This window comes from Myxocyprinus asiaticus, chromosome 11 (genome assembly GCF_019703515.2).
Source record: "Myxocyprinus asiaticus isolate MX2 ecotype Aquarium Trade chromosome 11, UBuf_Myxa_2, whole genome shotgun sequence".
In the NCBI taxonomy this organism is placed as follows: domain Eukaryota; kingdom Metazoa; phylum Chordata; class Actinopteri; order Cypriniformes; family Catostomidae; genus Myxocyprinus; species Myxocyprinus asiaticus.
In genome coordinates, this window is record NC_059354.1 from 10,849,573 (window position 1) to 10,862,743 (window position 13,171).

Here is a 13,171-nt window from a genome sequence, read left to right on the forward strand (position 1 = left end):
AACAGTCAGTTCTTGAATTTCATGTGTTGGGAGCAGGACAAATGGTCAAACTTAAGGATCTGATCGACTTTGACAAGGGCCAAATTGTGATGGCTAGATGAATGGGTCAGAGCATCTCCAAAACGGCAGGTCTTGTGGATATTCCCCGAATGCAGTGGTTAGTTTCTAACAAAAGTGGTCCAAGGAAGGACAACCGGTAAACTGGCAACAGGGTCATGGGCGCCCAAGGCTCACTGATGCGCATGGGGAGCGAAAGCTAGCCCGTCTGGAACGATCCCACAGAAGAGCTACTGTAGCACAAATTGCTGAAAAACTTAATGCTGGCCATGACTGAAAGGTGTCAGGACACAGAGTGCATCGCAGTAAGCTGCAATGGGCCTGCGTATAAGAAGACCGGTCAGAGTGCCCATGCTGACCCCTGTCCACCGCCAAAAGCACCTACAATGGGCACATGAGCATCAGAACTGGACCATGGAGCAATGGAAGAAGGTGGCCTGGTCTGATGAATTACGTTTTCTTTTAGATCATGTGGACGGCCGGGTGCATGTGCGTCGTTTACCTGGCACAGGTTGCACCATAGGCAGAAGGCAGGCGTGTGATGCTCTGGGCAATGTTCTGCTGGGAAACCTTGGGTCCTGGCATTCATGTGGATGTTACTTTGTCAAGTATTGTCGCAGACCACGTACACCCCTTCATGGCAACGGTATTCCCTGATGGCAGTGGCCTCTTTCAGCAGAATAATGCACCCTGCTACACTGCAAAAATTGTTCAGGAATAGTTTGAGGAACATGACGAAGAGTTCAAGGTGTTGACTTGGCCTCCAAATTCTCCAGATCTCAATAGATTGAGCATCTATGGGATGTGCTGGACCAACAAGTCCAATCCAAGGAGGCCCCACCTCGCAACTTACAGGACTTAAAGGATCTGCTGCTAATGACTTGGTGCCAGATACCACAGAACACCTTCAGAGTTCTTGTGGAGTCCATCCCTTAACGGGTCAGAGCTGTTTTGGTGGCACGAGGGGGACTACATGATATTAGGCAGATGGTTTTAATGTTGTGGCTATAGAAACCATGAAATGTCTACTTTTAAATGAACCAATTAAAATCCAAAACAAAAATTTTCTGATTATGTAACACTAAATAGCATTATTTTTATTCCATATTATATATTATTCCAATAACAATGGGGATTTATTTGATTACAGAATGGTTGAGAGGTAATGAATGTCAAATGTGATCGAAATGAACAAGAAATGGTGCACCCTTTTCTGAAGTTTTTATTTTGAACAAGCATTATATTCATTTGTTACTCTAAATGCATCTTGCTGTCTCAAATGTATTTGCAATACTTGACAAATTATGCCAAATAACTATTTCATTAATATTTACACTTTCACGAAAAAAAAGTTATACTGTTAGTATAGCTATATAAATTATATGTTGTAAATAAAACTACAACAAAAAAACACTCCCTTGCATACAGCCTTTCTAAAACAAAAGGTGTCATACAAAAGTTAAATCAATGTAGTGTTTAATGTTAATGAATGGACAGGATGGTTTTCACAATATGTTGTAACAAAGACTCTGGTCTACTAAATCCAGTGCTCGAAAGTCTTATGAAAAAACATTTAGTATGTGTATTATGGTGCTATCTCAAGTGTCCTTAATTTTTTTTTTTTTTTATGAATCAAGTTTAAACTTGATTTTCTCAAAAAATAAAAATGTGTACATACATGTTGTTCACATATTATTATAGCACAATTTGTGCTGAATACAGTGTAATGAAACTTTTGCAATTAATATGGTGTAAGTAACTGAAATAAGCACAAATGCCAGGGCATGTCAAAACATTTCCAGGATCCCAAAAACGCCTCAGAATCCAGAGGGTTAAAACTCCGGGATTTCCCCAATGGATAAGCGCATATACGGGAACGTGAGGGACAGTCGATATTTTACATTGGTGTGTATAAATGGGTATAGTTTATAGTGTATTTGCTTTTCCCAGCTTACTCCAAGTAATGTTGAATTCTTTCCGCTGTTCACGCACATGCACGTTCCTCAAAAACCTGTAACAACGGCGCTTTTGCGTTTACATGACTACAATAAGCTGCCTCCTTTGCGTGAAACTCAGGTGTTAAACTGCTTTCTCTTAATCCCAAAAACTGCGTAAGGAAATCAGCATTCTTTTTTTTATATGACTTTTCTGCAAAAACCCTGGAATAAACAGCTTTTTAAGTGCATGTAAACATGATCAATCACTCTGTCAATGTGTTACTGCATAATAAACTGTGAAAAAAACTAATCGAAGCACAAACACAACACAAGCAGAATTCTCAGTTATTTTGGTGGAGTACCTGTATTAAAGGAGCTTTATTGTGCTTGTGTATGTATCTGCTTTTTCAAATTTTCCGATCTGATTTTTCAAAGACTTCCATTTAAAGCCGCACGTAACCGGCAGTTTAAACTCTTGTTTTAGTATAGCGGTTGATTGACAGGTGAGGGGTGGTGCTTCACTGCTTAAATGCAATGTTGTTTCTGTATGTGTTTTTTGTGGTCCAATCACAAAACGTTTTGCACCCCGTTTACACCTGTACTTAACACTGACTACCTGTAATCAGATCACCCATAACACATCTTTTTACTATGTGTAAACGAGGTCTTTATGAATATAAAAAAAATTAAAAAACAGTTTCGAGACAGACCTGGCGAGCCGGCCACCGCTGGAGTTCTGCACGCAGGTGATAAAGTCCTCCAGGAATGAGTGTTCATTGGTCTGCAGGTGCAGTGGCAGGTTGCCCTCCAGTGCTTCTAGGATGGTGGGCGAGTGAGAGAGGGCTAGCCCCTTTCCCAGGAGCCCTGAGTGGGATTTACACACCTGCCCAACACAAACACATGATCAGAACTTGCACTGTTGATGCGTGGCACTTGCACACACTAAACCATTCCTAATAGAGTACCTGAAGTGAAGCCTCCTCTAAAATCTCCAAATCCTCCTCCAGTTCATTTCCTGTAAGACAGTAAATAACTCATAGTCAGATAAAAAAAAAAAAATATGATTTTACCAGCGCAATAAGGACATCTCCATAAATGAAAAAGCAGCAAGCAATCTCACCGATATGTAGAGCTAGATCCTTTTTCATGAGTGCAGCTGCACACACACTTCCCAAATAGGCCAGTTCCTTCTCAAGCTGAATAATACCCTGAAATCACAGTCACATAACAAACCTCAAATAAATATGCAATATGGATCTCTAATTAACCTCAAATAAATATGCAATATGGATCTCTAATTAACCTCAAATAAATATGCAATATGGATCTCTAATTATTGTCATAAACTACATATATATATATATATATATATATATATATATATATATATATACACACATACACACACACACACACACACACACACGGCCAAAAGTTTGGAATAATGTATAGATTTTGCTCTTATGGAAAGAAATTGGTACTTTTATTCACCAAAGTGGCATTCAACTGATCACAATGTATAGTCAGGACATTAATAACGTGAAAAATTACTATTACAATTTGAAAAAAATGTTCAGAACTTCTTAAACTACTTCAAAGAGTTCTCATAAAAAACATGCAGCAATGACAGCTTTGCAGATCCTTGTTATTCTAGCTGTAAGTTTGTCCACATACTCGGGTGACATTTGATTTCACCCCACTCTTCCTGTAGCACTTGCCATAGATGTGGCTGTCTCCTCGGGCACTTCTCACGCACCTTACAGTCTAGCTGATCCCACAAAAGCTCAATGGGGTTAAGATCCATAACACTCTTTTCCAATTACCTGTTGTACAGTGTCGTATTTTCTGTTTCAAAAGTGGCTTTTCTTTGCAATTCTTCCCATAAGGCCGGCACCCCTGAGTCTTCTCTTTACTGTTGTACATGAAACTGGTGTTGAGCAGGTAGAATTCAATGAAGCTGTTAGCTGAGGACATGTGAGGCATCTATTTCTCAAACTAGAGACTCTGATGTACTTATCCTCTTGTTTAGTTGTACATCTGGCCTTCCACATCTCTTTCTGTCCTTGTTAGAGCCAGCTGTCCTTTGCCTTTGAAGACTCTAGTGTACACCTTTGTATGAAATCTTCAGTTTTTTGGCAATTTCAATACATCACAGTAATACATCAGTAATGTCCTGACTTTGTGATCAGATGAATGCCACTTTGGTGATTTAAAGTTCCAATATCCTTCCGAAACAGCAAAATCTGTACAGTATTCCAAACTTTTGGCCACCGGTGTGTGTGTGTGTGTGTATATATATATATACACACACACACAGTAGTGGCCAAAAATATTGGCACACTTGGTAAATATGTGCAAAGAAGGCTGTGAATAAAATCTGCATTGATTAGCCTTTTGAACTTTCATTAAAAAAATGCACAAAAATCTATCCTTTAATTAAAGTAAAACAATTGAAAAAGGGGAAATATCTCATTATTAAATACATATTTTTCTCCAAAACGCATTGGCAATAATTATTGGCACCCTTTTATTCAATACTTTTTGCAACCTCCCTTTGCCAAGATAACAGCTCTGAGTCTTCTCTTATGATGCCTAATGAGGTTGGAGAACACCTGGCAAGGGATCTGAGACCATTCCTCCACACAGAATCTCTACAATTCAAATTCAGAGGTCTATGTTGGTGGACTTTCCTCTTCAATTCACCCCACAAGTTTTCTTTGGGGTTCAAGTCAGGGGACTGGGATGGCCATGGCAGAACCTTGATTTTGTGGTCAGTGAACCATTTTTGTGTTGATTTTGATGTTTGTTTTGAATCATTGTCCTGCTGGAAGATCCAACCAGGGCCCATTGTAAGCTTTCTGGCAGCGGCAGTCAGGTTTTGGTTTTTTATCTGTTGGTATTTGATAGAGTCTGTGATGCCATGTATCCGAACAAGATGTCCAGGACCTCTGGCAGAAAAACAGCCCCACAACATTCAAGATCCAGCACCACATTTAACCGTGGGCATTGGGTACTACTTCATCTCTGTGTACGCCAAAACCATCTCTGGTGTTTGCTGCCAAAAAGCTCTTTTTTGTTTCATCTAACCACAAAACCCTGTCACATTTGAAGTTCCAGTAGTGTCTGGCAAACTGAAGACACTTGAGTTTGTTGTTGGATGAGAGCAGAGGCTTTTTTTCTTGAAACCCTCCCAAACAACTTGTGGTGATGTAGGTGATGTCTGATATTTTTTATTTTTTTTTAGTCTTTCTTACCCCAAGACCCAACTAATTTCTGCAATTCTCCAGCTGTGATCCTTGGAGATTCTTTGGACACTTGAACCATCCTCCTCACTGTGCGTGGAGACAATATAGACACATGCCCTTTTCCAGGCCGATTCTTAAGATCTCCAGTTGATTGGAACTTGTTAATTATTGCCCTGATGATGAAAATGGGCATTTTCAATTCTTTGGCTTTTTTCTTATAGCCACTTCCCATCTTGTGAAGCTCAACAACCTTTTTCCCGCACATCAGAACTATATTCTTTAGTCTAACCCACTGTGATTGATGATTAAGGGAATTTGGCCTGTGTGTTACCTCATATTTATACCCCTGTGAAACAGGAAGTCATGGCTTAACAATTTCATGTTCCTAGTCACCCAGGTGTACTAAAAAATTTAAAATATGAATGGGAATATACTTCAGTTCAAAATACCCATTTCCACCATCTTGGCAATAATTAAGAAGTGCCAATCAACTAGAGATGGTACGAATCGGCCTGAATGAGGATGTGTGTCTATATTGTCTCCACGCATGGTGAGAAGGATGGTTTGAGTGGCCAAAAATTCTCCAAGAATCACAGCTGGAGATTTGCAGGAATTAGTTGGGTCTTGGGTTAAGAAAGTCTCCAAACCTACAATCAGACATCACCTACATCACCACAAGTTGTTTGGGAGAGTTTCAAGAAAAAAGCTTCTGCTCTCATCCAACAACAAACTCAAGTGTATTCAGTTTGCCAGAAACTACTGGAACTTCAAATGGGACCGGGTTCTATGGTCAGATAAAACAAAAACAGAGCTTTCTGGCAATAAACACTAGAGATGAGTTTGGCGCACACAGAGAGGTAGCCATTTGGAAAAGTACCTCATGCCCACGGTTAAATATGGTGGTGGATCTTTAATGTTGTGGGGTTGTTTTTATGCCAGAGGTCCTGGACATCTTGTTCAGATACATGGCATTATGGACTCTATCAAACACCAACTGATAAAAAATCAAAACCTGACTGCCTCTGCCAGAAAGCTTAAAATCTTCCAGCAGGATAATGATCCAAAACCCACATAAAAATCAACACAAAAATAGTTCACTGACCACAAAATCAAGGTTCTGCCATGGCCATCCCAGTTCCCTGACCTGAACACCATGAACTGAAGAGGAGAGGCCACCAGCGTGGACCTCTGAATTTGAAGGATCTGGAGAGATTCTGTATGGAGGAATGGTCTCAGATCACTTCCCATGTGTTCTCCAACCTCATTAGGCATTATAGGAGAAAACTCAGAGCTGTTGGCAAATGGAGGTTGCACAAAGTATTACATACAAGGGGGCCAATAATTGTGTCACACATATATTTGACAAAAAAAATAGTTTTTTGATAAAACTTGCATTGTTTTTGGAATTGTTTGATATCTATTTGAGGATAGATTTTTGAGAATATTTTGAATGAAAGACCAAAAGGATAAACAATAAGGATATATTTTTCACAAACTTCTTTTCTCATATTTACCAAGGGTGCCAATATTTTTGGCCATATTGTGATGAATACAGTGTATATACACACACACACACACACACACACACACACACACACATATATATATATATACATACATACATATACACAACAGTTAGTTCCGGTCCTCGAATCTGATTGGACAAGAGACGTTCCATGAGCACAGATGGTCTGACACCATCATCACTCGGACGCTTCACTGTGTGTATCACTCCGCTTGTGTTTGTGCCGTTCTAAACTAAAGTGTAAGAGCAGTGCATGTGTTAAGAGCTACTGTTTGTCTTTTTTTTTACATTACATATGTTAGCCAGCAGGTGGTGGCAAAAGATCATTTTTGTGTGTAATATGAGCCAGTTGGTGATGTGAAGTGAGCCACTGTTTACATACAACAGCGCTCCGTGATCGCTACTACACTTCTAAAGCTAGGAAATAGCTTTAAACGGCTTTAAACGAACAACTTCAGCATTACGGCTCATCACAGCTGAGAGACACAACAGACTGATTGATTACAGAACTCAAGGCGCTTACCTCTTACCGGAGTTTCCATATTGGATACACTGTTTAAAATGGCGGAGGACACTGCGGTTTCTATAGTGAATGATTCTTGTGCACCGGCTACCGCGAAATAGAGAGGAATACCCCCGCTTGGACAGCTATTTTACCACTGAGAAAGCTGATCTTCAGAAAGCTGACAGCATCTCTGCTTGGGAGTGGCAACAGGTGATCGCACACGCTCCGTCTCTCCGTTTCTCTCTTTCTCTCTCTCTCTCTCTCACACACACACACACACACACACACATCCATCCATCCTTGTTTATCCAATAACTTGTTAGAAACAGCAAGCCGTGATACTATTTCTGAAGTGACATTTTTGAATTACTAGCAAAGGCTTGGACGCATCATTTGGTTTGAACCAGCAACGGCAGATTCTGATCCGTCACGTAATCAAGTAGTTTCATGCACAAATGCCTTTTTATGACCGTACTCAGTTTTGCCAATTTTTTTTTAAATTTACTTGTTCATAGAACTGTTGTATATAAGCAATATCACACTCGCAATCATGCTATATGGCCCTAAATCAGCACTGCTGTGATTACCTACAGCTCTCGGCCTGAATTACAGAAGTGCTGATGTAGGGCCATATCGCACTCTTGCTCATGTGATATTGCTTAAATACACACACACACACACACACACACACACATATACATATATATATATATACATATATATATATATATATATATATTATTTTTTTTATTTTTTTTTTATTCAGGTCCTTTATGTCCTTAGTAGGGGTGAAACACTCCAATAAAAAAAGAATAACTAAAAAAAAATAACATCCCAATTATTTATTAAAACAAACAGAAACCACAATACAAAACTAAATGTAGGACACAAGAACATTAATACTTTGGATCATCTATTGGGATATAGGACCCAATCCATATGGTTTTGCTAGGGAGAATTTATTTAAATACCCATAAATGAAAGTGTAATTTTTTTCAACGTTAAAATTATTTCTCCTATCCCAACTTAATATGACGAGACAACTATAAGTAAGCCATTTGTAAGTCTATCTGTTTGGCGACCTGTGGCAGACAGGGGAGTGATTGAGAAATATGTTTGAAAACAGTCATTATATTTGCAAATACAGACATTTCCCCTTACAGGACTTATGTAATGTCGTACCTCATCAAGACCAGGGTTAAACTCATAACCAACAGCTACACATTTGAATCCATAGAAACAGGCCTTCTCATCTTTCACATAATCCGATGCAGTTTCCAAGGAGAAGAGCGCTTCATTACCTTAGATTAGAAAAAAAAAGTGCTTATCAGTGAATGAGCCAGTGCAGCGTAACTCTTGAATAATGACAGCAGTGTGGCAGATGCCCAAATAATGACAGTCTTCATAGAGATTAAATTCTGTAAACAACCCCATATTTATCCGGTTGGAAGCTGGAGTTCATCTATCATCTGGGGGACAATTTATCTGTTGACAGTGTAAAGACACTCGCTCAAGGGCCTGGAAATGATGTTAATCAATGTCCATAAATTGTATTCACTGAACTGGCTCGCAAACCTGTGCATTAATCAGCATGAAAGCATAATTAAACTTTTAACTAATTAAAATATTAAAAATCAAACTTCTTCAAACTAGGTTTCATTATGTCAAAACATTTATCAAATGCCCTGGAATAAAGACCTGATTATGGCCTTGAGCAACCAACAAGTTGATTTTGGTAAATTGTGCAGTGGTTTGGACTTAGATGCATTAGGTGTGTAATGGTAGTGACATGCAATGGCTATGATATATTTTTATTTTATTTTTGGAGAAAAAAAATGGGTAAACCTTGGACTTGCTAACATGATTTAGCAAGCATATATATAAATATCTACACTGGTGGCCAGAAGTTTGTGTACAGATTTTGCTGTTTTGGAAGGAAATTGGTACTTTAATTCACCAAAGTGGCATTCAACTGATCACAGAGTATAGTCAGGACATTACTGATGTAAAAAACAACACCATCACTATTTGAAAAAAGGCATTTTTGACCAAATCTAGACAGGCCCCATTTCCAGCAGCCATCACTCCAACACCTTATCCTTGAGTAATCATGCTAAATTGATCATTTCGTACTAGAAAATCACTTGCCATTATATCAAACACTGCTGAAAGATATTTGGTTTTTTAAATGAAGCTCAACATTGTCCTTGTGTTTGTTTTTGAGTTGCCACAGTATGCAATAGACTGGTATGCCTTAAGATCAAAGGCCAAAAACGGCACAAAAAAAAGAAAAAAAGAAAAAAAAGAAACAGCCTTCTCTAGAAACTAGTCAGTCAATCATTGTTTTGAGGAATGAAGGCTATACAATGCTTGAAATTGCCAAAAAACTGAAGATTTCATTAAAAGGTGTACACTACAGTCTTCAAAGACAAAGGACAACTGGCTCTAACAAGGACAGAAAGAGATGTGGAAGGCCAGATGTACAACTAAACAAGAGGATAAGTACATCAGAGTCTCTAGTTTGAGAAATAGACACCTCACATGTCCTCAGCTGACAGCTTCATTGAATTCTACCTGCTCAACACCAGTTTCATGTACAACAGTAAAGAGAAGACTCAGGGGTGCAGGCCTTATGGGAAGAATTGCAAAGAAAAAGCCACTTTGAAACAAAAATACAAAAAGAGAAATTTAGAGTTGGCAAAGAAACACAGACATTGGACAACAGATAATTGGAAAAGAGTGTTATGGATCTTAACCCCATTGAGCATTTGTGGGATCAGCTAGACTGTAAGGTGCGTGAGAAGTGCCCGACAAGACAGCCACATCTATGGCAAGTGGTACAGGAAGCGTGGGGTGAAATGTCACCTGAGTATCTGGACAAACTGACAGCTAGAATGCCAAGGATCTGCAAAGCTGTCATTGCTGCACATGGAATTTTTTTTGATGAGAACTTTGAAGTAATTTAAGAAGTTCTGAACATTTTTTTTCAAACTGTAATAGTAATTTTTCATGTTATTAATGTCCTGACTATACATTGTGATCAGTTGAATGCCACTTTGGTGAATAAAAGTACCAATTTCTTTCCGTAAGTGCAAAATCTGTACATTATTCCAAACATTTGGCCAACAGTGTATGTGTGTGTGTATATATATATATATATATACACACATATATATATACACACACACACACACAGTGGCTCAGTATCTAGCCTGCTCAGTGCATCCACGTTAGAGCTAACAAACTCATTGACTATTTATACACAGACACTAACTGCAATTTAAAAAGCCACAGGTGTGGGAAATTAACCTTTAATTGCCATTTAAACCTGTGTGTGTCAACCTGTGTGTGTCACCTTGTGTGTCTGTAACAAATCCAAACATTCAAGGGTATGTAAACTTTTGATCAGGGCCATTTGGGTGATTTCTGTTATCATTATGATTTAAAAAGGAGCCAAACAACTATGTGATAATAAATGGCTTCATATGATCACTATCCTTAAATAAAATACAGTTTTTTTGCATGATCAGTCATATTTTCAAAATCAATGCCAAAATTTCACAATTTCTGCCAGGGTATGCAAACTTTTGAGCACAACTGTATATATATATATATATATATATATATATATATATATATATAGCTACTGTCTATTTATGTAATCCCAGACTGACACGATGTTCAGTGGGGGGCTTTGTGGGGGCCATGACATCTGTTGCAGGGCTCCCTGTTCTTCTAATCTAATCTTTTCTATTTGCAAAAGTAATGTTTGGGAGTCTTATATTTATATTTCCTATTGACATACTAAAGCTGAAGATATATATAACCATCTTAAGACAAATGCTTTTGTGAAACATCTTATGTATAATTATAATTATAATTAATTATAATTTATAATTAATTTATAATTATAATTTAATTTAATAATTTTCTATAATAATTAAACATTATGTGCCTAAGTCCCCATATATGTGCCTATATAGAAGTTATAAGTAAATTGACTGCTAGCTAAATCATGTTAGCAAGTCCAAGGCTTATCCAGTTTTAAAATATATAAATTGTTTCTGAATTAAAATGATCAAATACTGACAGTTTTGATAATGACACCTAACAAAGCTGCTCTGAGAGCATGATGTAAAAATCTTGATTGAAATAATCCTACAAACATTTCTTATCTTCAAACTGTCGCCCTGCCGCTCTGTCAGAGATGTGCTCACTTTTTTGGAAAAACTTAATTGCTCTCTAAAATGCTTGCCATGATGGTAATGAGAACAGTATTGATAAATGAATAATAAAACAATAATACAATTACTAACTGCACACAAGTATCAAATGAAATGAAAATATGATTTAAGTTCATGAAGAAAAAAACAAGAAAAAAACAACACCCAGTCACCATTGGGAAAATCCCATAATAGTGAAATTCTGGCAAATGTAATCTTTCCACACTCTTCAAAATAACAAAAAGAAATAAATAATTAAAGATAAACACAATATAAGTTAACTATTAATCGACCCTTAAAAACTAGAATGATTCTTTTAAATAATTTTTTTTTCTTCCTTAAATCATCTAAGTGGACAGAAGAATCACATGTTTTCGGCTGTGTATGGCAGTCTGGGATGTGACAGTTACCTGGCAGCACCAAGATGGCGGTGGGCCAGCCACTAGAGCCAAAGAACTTCTTGAGCTCCGTCCAGCTGTTGATGGTCTCGTGGACCAGAGCTTTGGAGGTGAGCCCAGAAAAGTGCAGTGATCGGCTGGGTATTAGCAGACGTAGAACATCCTCTGGCTGTGCCGTGCCACACTGAGGGTCAAATTCAACGGTAATCCAGCGAACACAGTCTGGGAAAGAAACCTGAAGCAAGTGCAGAGGGAAGGTGCTAAAAAGCTCTGATGATGGAATACTGGTCACACTGTATCTCAATTTGTTCAAGATTCACAGGCATAGTTAATATAGGGCTGGGCTATATACTGAATATTCACAATGATTTTGCTGGTGACATAAAATTGAGCAACACTGTAAATTTACAATGATTTTAAAGTGTTTTGGCTATCAAGTTTCCAAAAGACTGTGTCCTAGTTTTAAGATATTCCTTGTCTCGTGACTTGAGTACAAGAGCTTTAAGACAGATGTTTATAACTTCAGCAGCAAGAACAATAGTAAGAGTTGGTAAGTTCGACTGACTTCAGAATTCAAATCAGTTTTATTAAACTTACTAGTCCTCACAAAATTTTTTTTGCTATTTTCATGTATTTAACATTTTAGTACAAGTATATCTAGGTACATATTACCATTTATTATGTTAGCTTGACATACTGTTATTCTATAGACATGTGGCCTATGCATGAAGCCAGTTTCGGTTGCTAGCCAGGTAGTTTCAGTATAGTTTGCATCAGGTACCATGAAGGTTGGTCTGCTTTTAGCGGTGTTCATCGCCATAGTAACTTACACTATATGGCTAAACTGCTCCATGGCAGGTTTTGTTCTGAGTAACAGATCGCTAACAGACACTGAACCAATCAGCAGAGTAAAGGGACATCTCTGACACAATGATGTCACTTTCCTGTTTCTCTTAAAGCGCACTTCCACAAAATCAACTCTTTATGATAACATTTTTATTTGAGAGTCTAAATATACAGTGGTGTGAAAAAGTGTTTGCCCCCTTCCTGATTTCTTATTTTTTTTGCAAGTTTGTCACACTTAAATGTTTCATATCATCAAACAAGTTTAAATATTAGTCAGAGATAACACAAGTAAACACAAAATGCAGTTTTTAAATTAAGGTTGTTATTATTAAGAGAAAACAAAATCCAAACCTACATGGCCCTGTGTGAAAAAGTGTTTGCCCCACCTGTTAAAACATAACTTAACTGTGGTTTATCACAGAACTGTGGAGTTCA

The 13,171-nt window shown here is 37.9% G+C and overlaps 1 protein-coding gene across 3 annotated transcripts in view; it reads right to left on the reverse strand.

The window, feature by feature from the left end:
* LOC127447813 (E3 ubiquitin-protein ligase MYCBP2-like) overlaps nucleotides 1-13,171 on the reverse strand; it is a 203,718-nt gene that overhangs the window by 65,557 nt on the left and 124,990 nt on the right. For all 3 annotated transcript variants that reach the window (XM_051709885.1, XM_051709883.1, XM_051709884.1), the window contains exons 41-45: nucleotides 11,903-12,125; nucleotides 8,452-8,570; nucleotides 3,115-3,202; nucleotides 2,960-3,009; nucleotides 2,705-2,877 (exon numbers count right to left, since the gene is read on the reverse strand). In XM_051709885.1, the coding sequence (XP_051565845.1) occupies nucleotides 2,705-2,877; nucleotides 2,960-3,009; nucleotides 3,115-3,202; nucleotides 8,452-8,570; nucleotides 11,903-12,125 (653 nt within the window). The remainder of the gene's footprint in view (nucleotides 1-2,704; nucleotides 2,878-2,959; nucleotides 3,010-3,114; nucleotides 3,203-8,451; nucleotides 8,571-11,902; nucleotides 12,126-13,171) is intronic.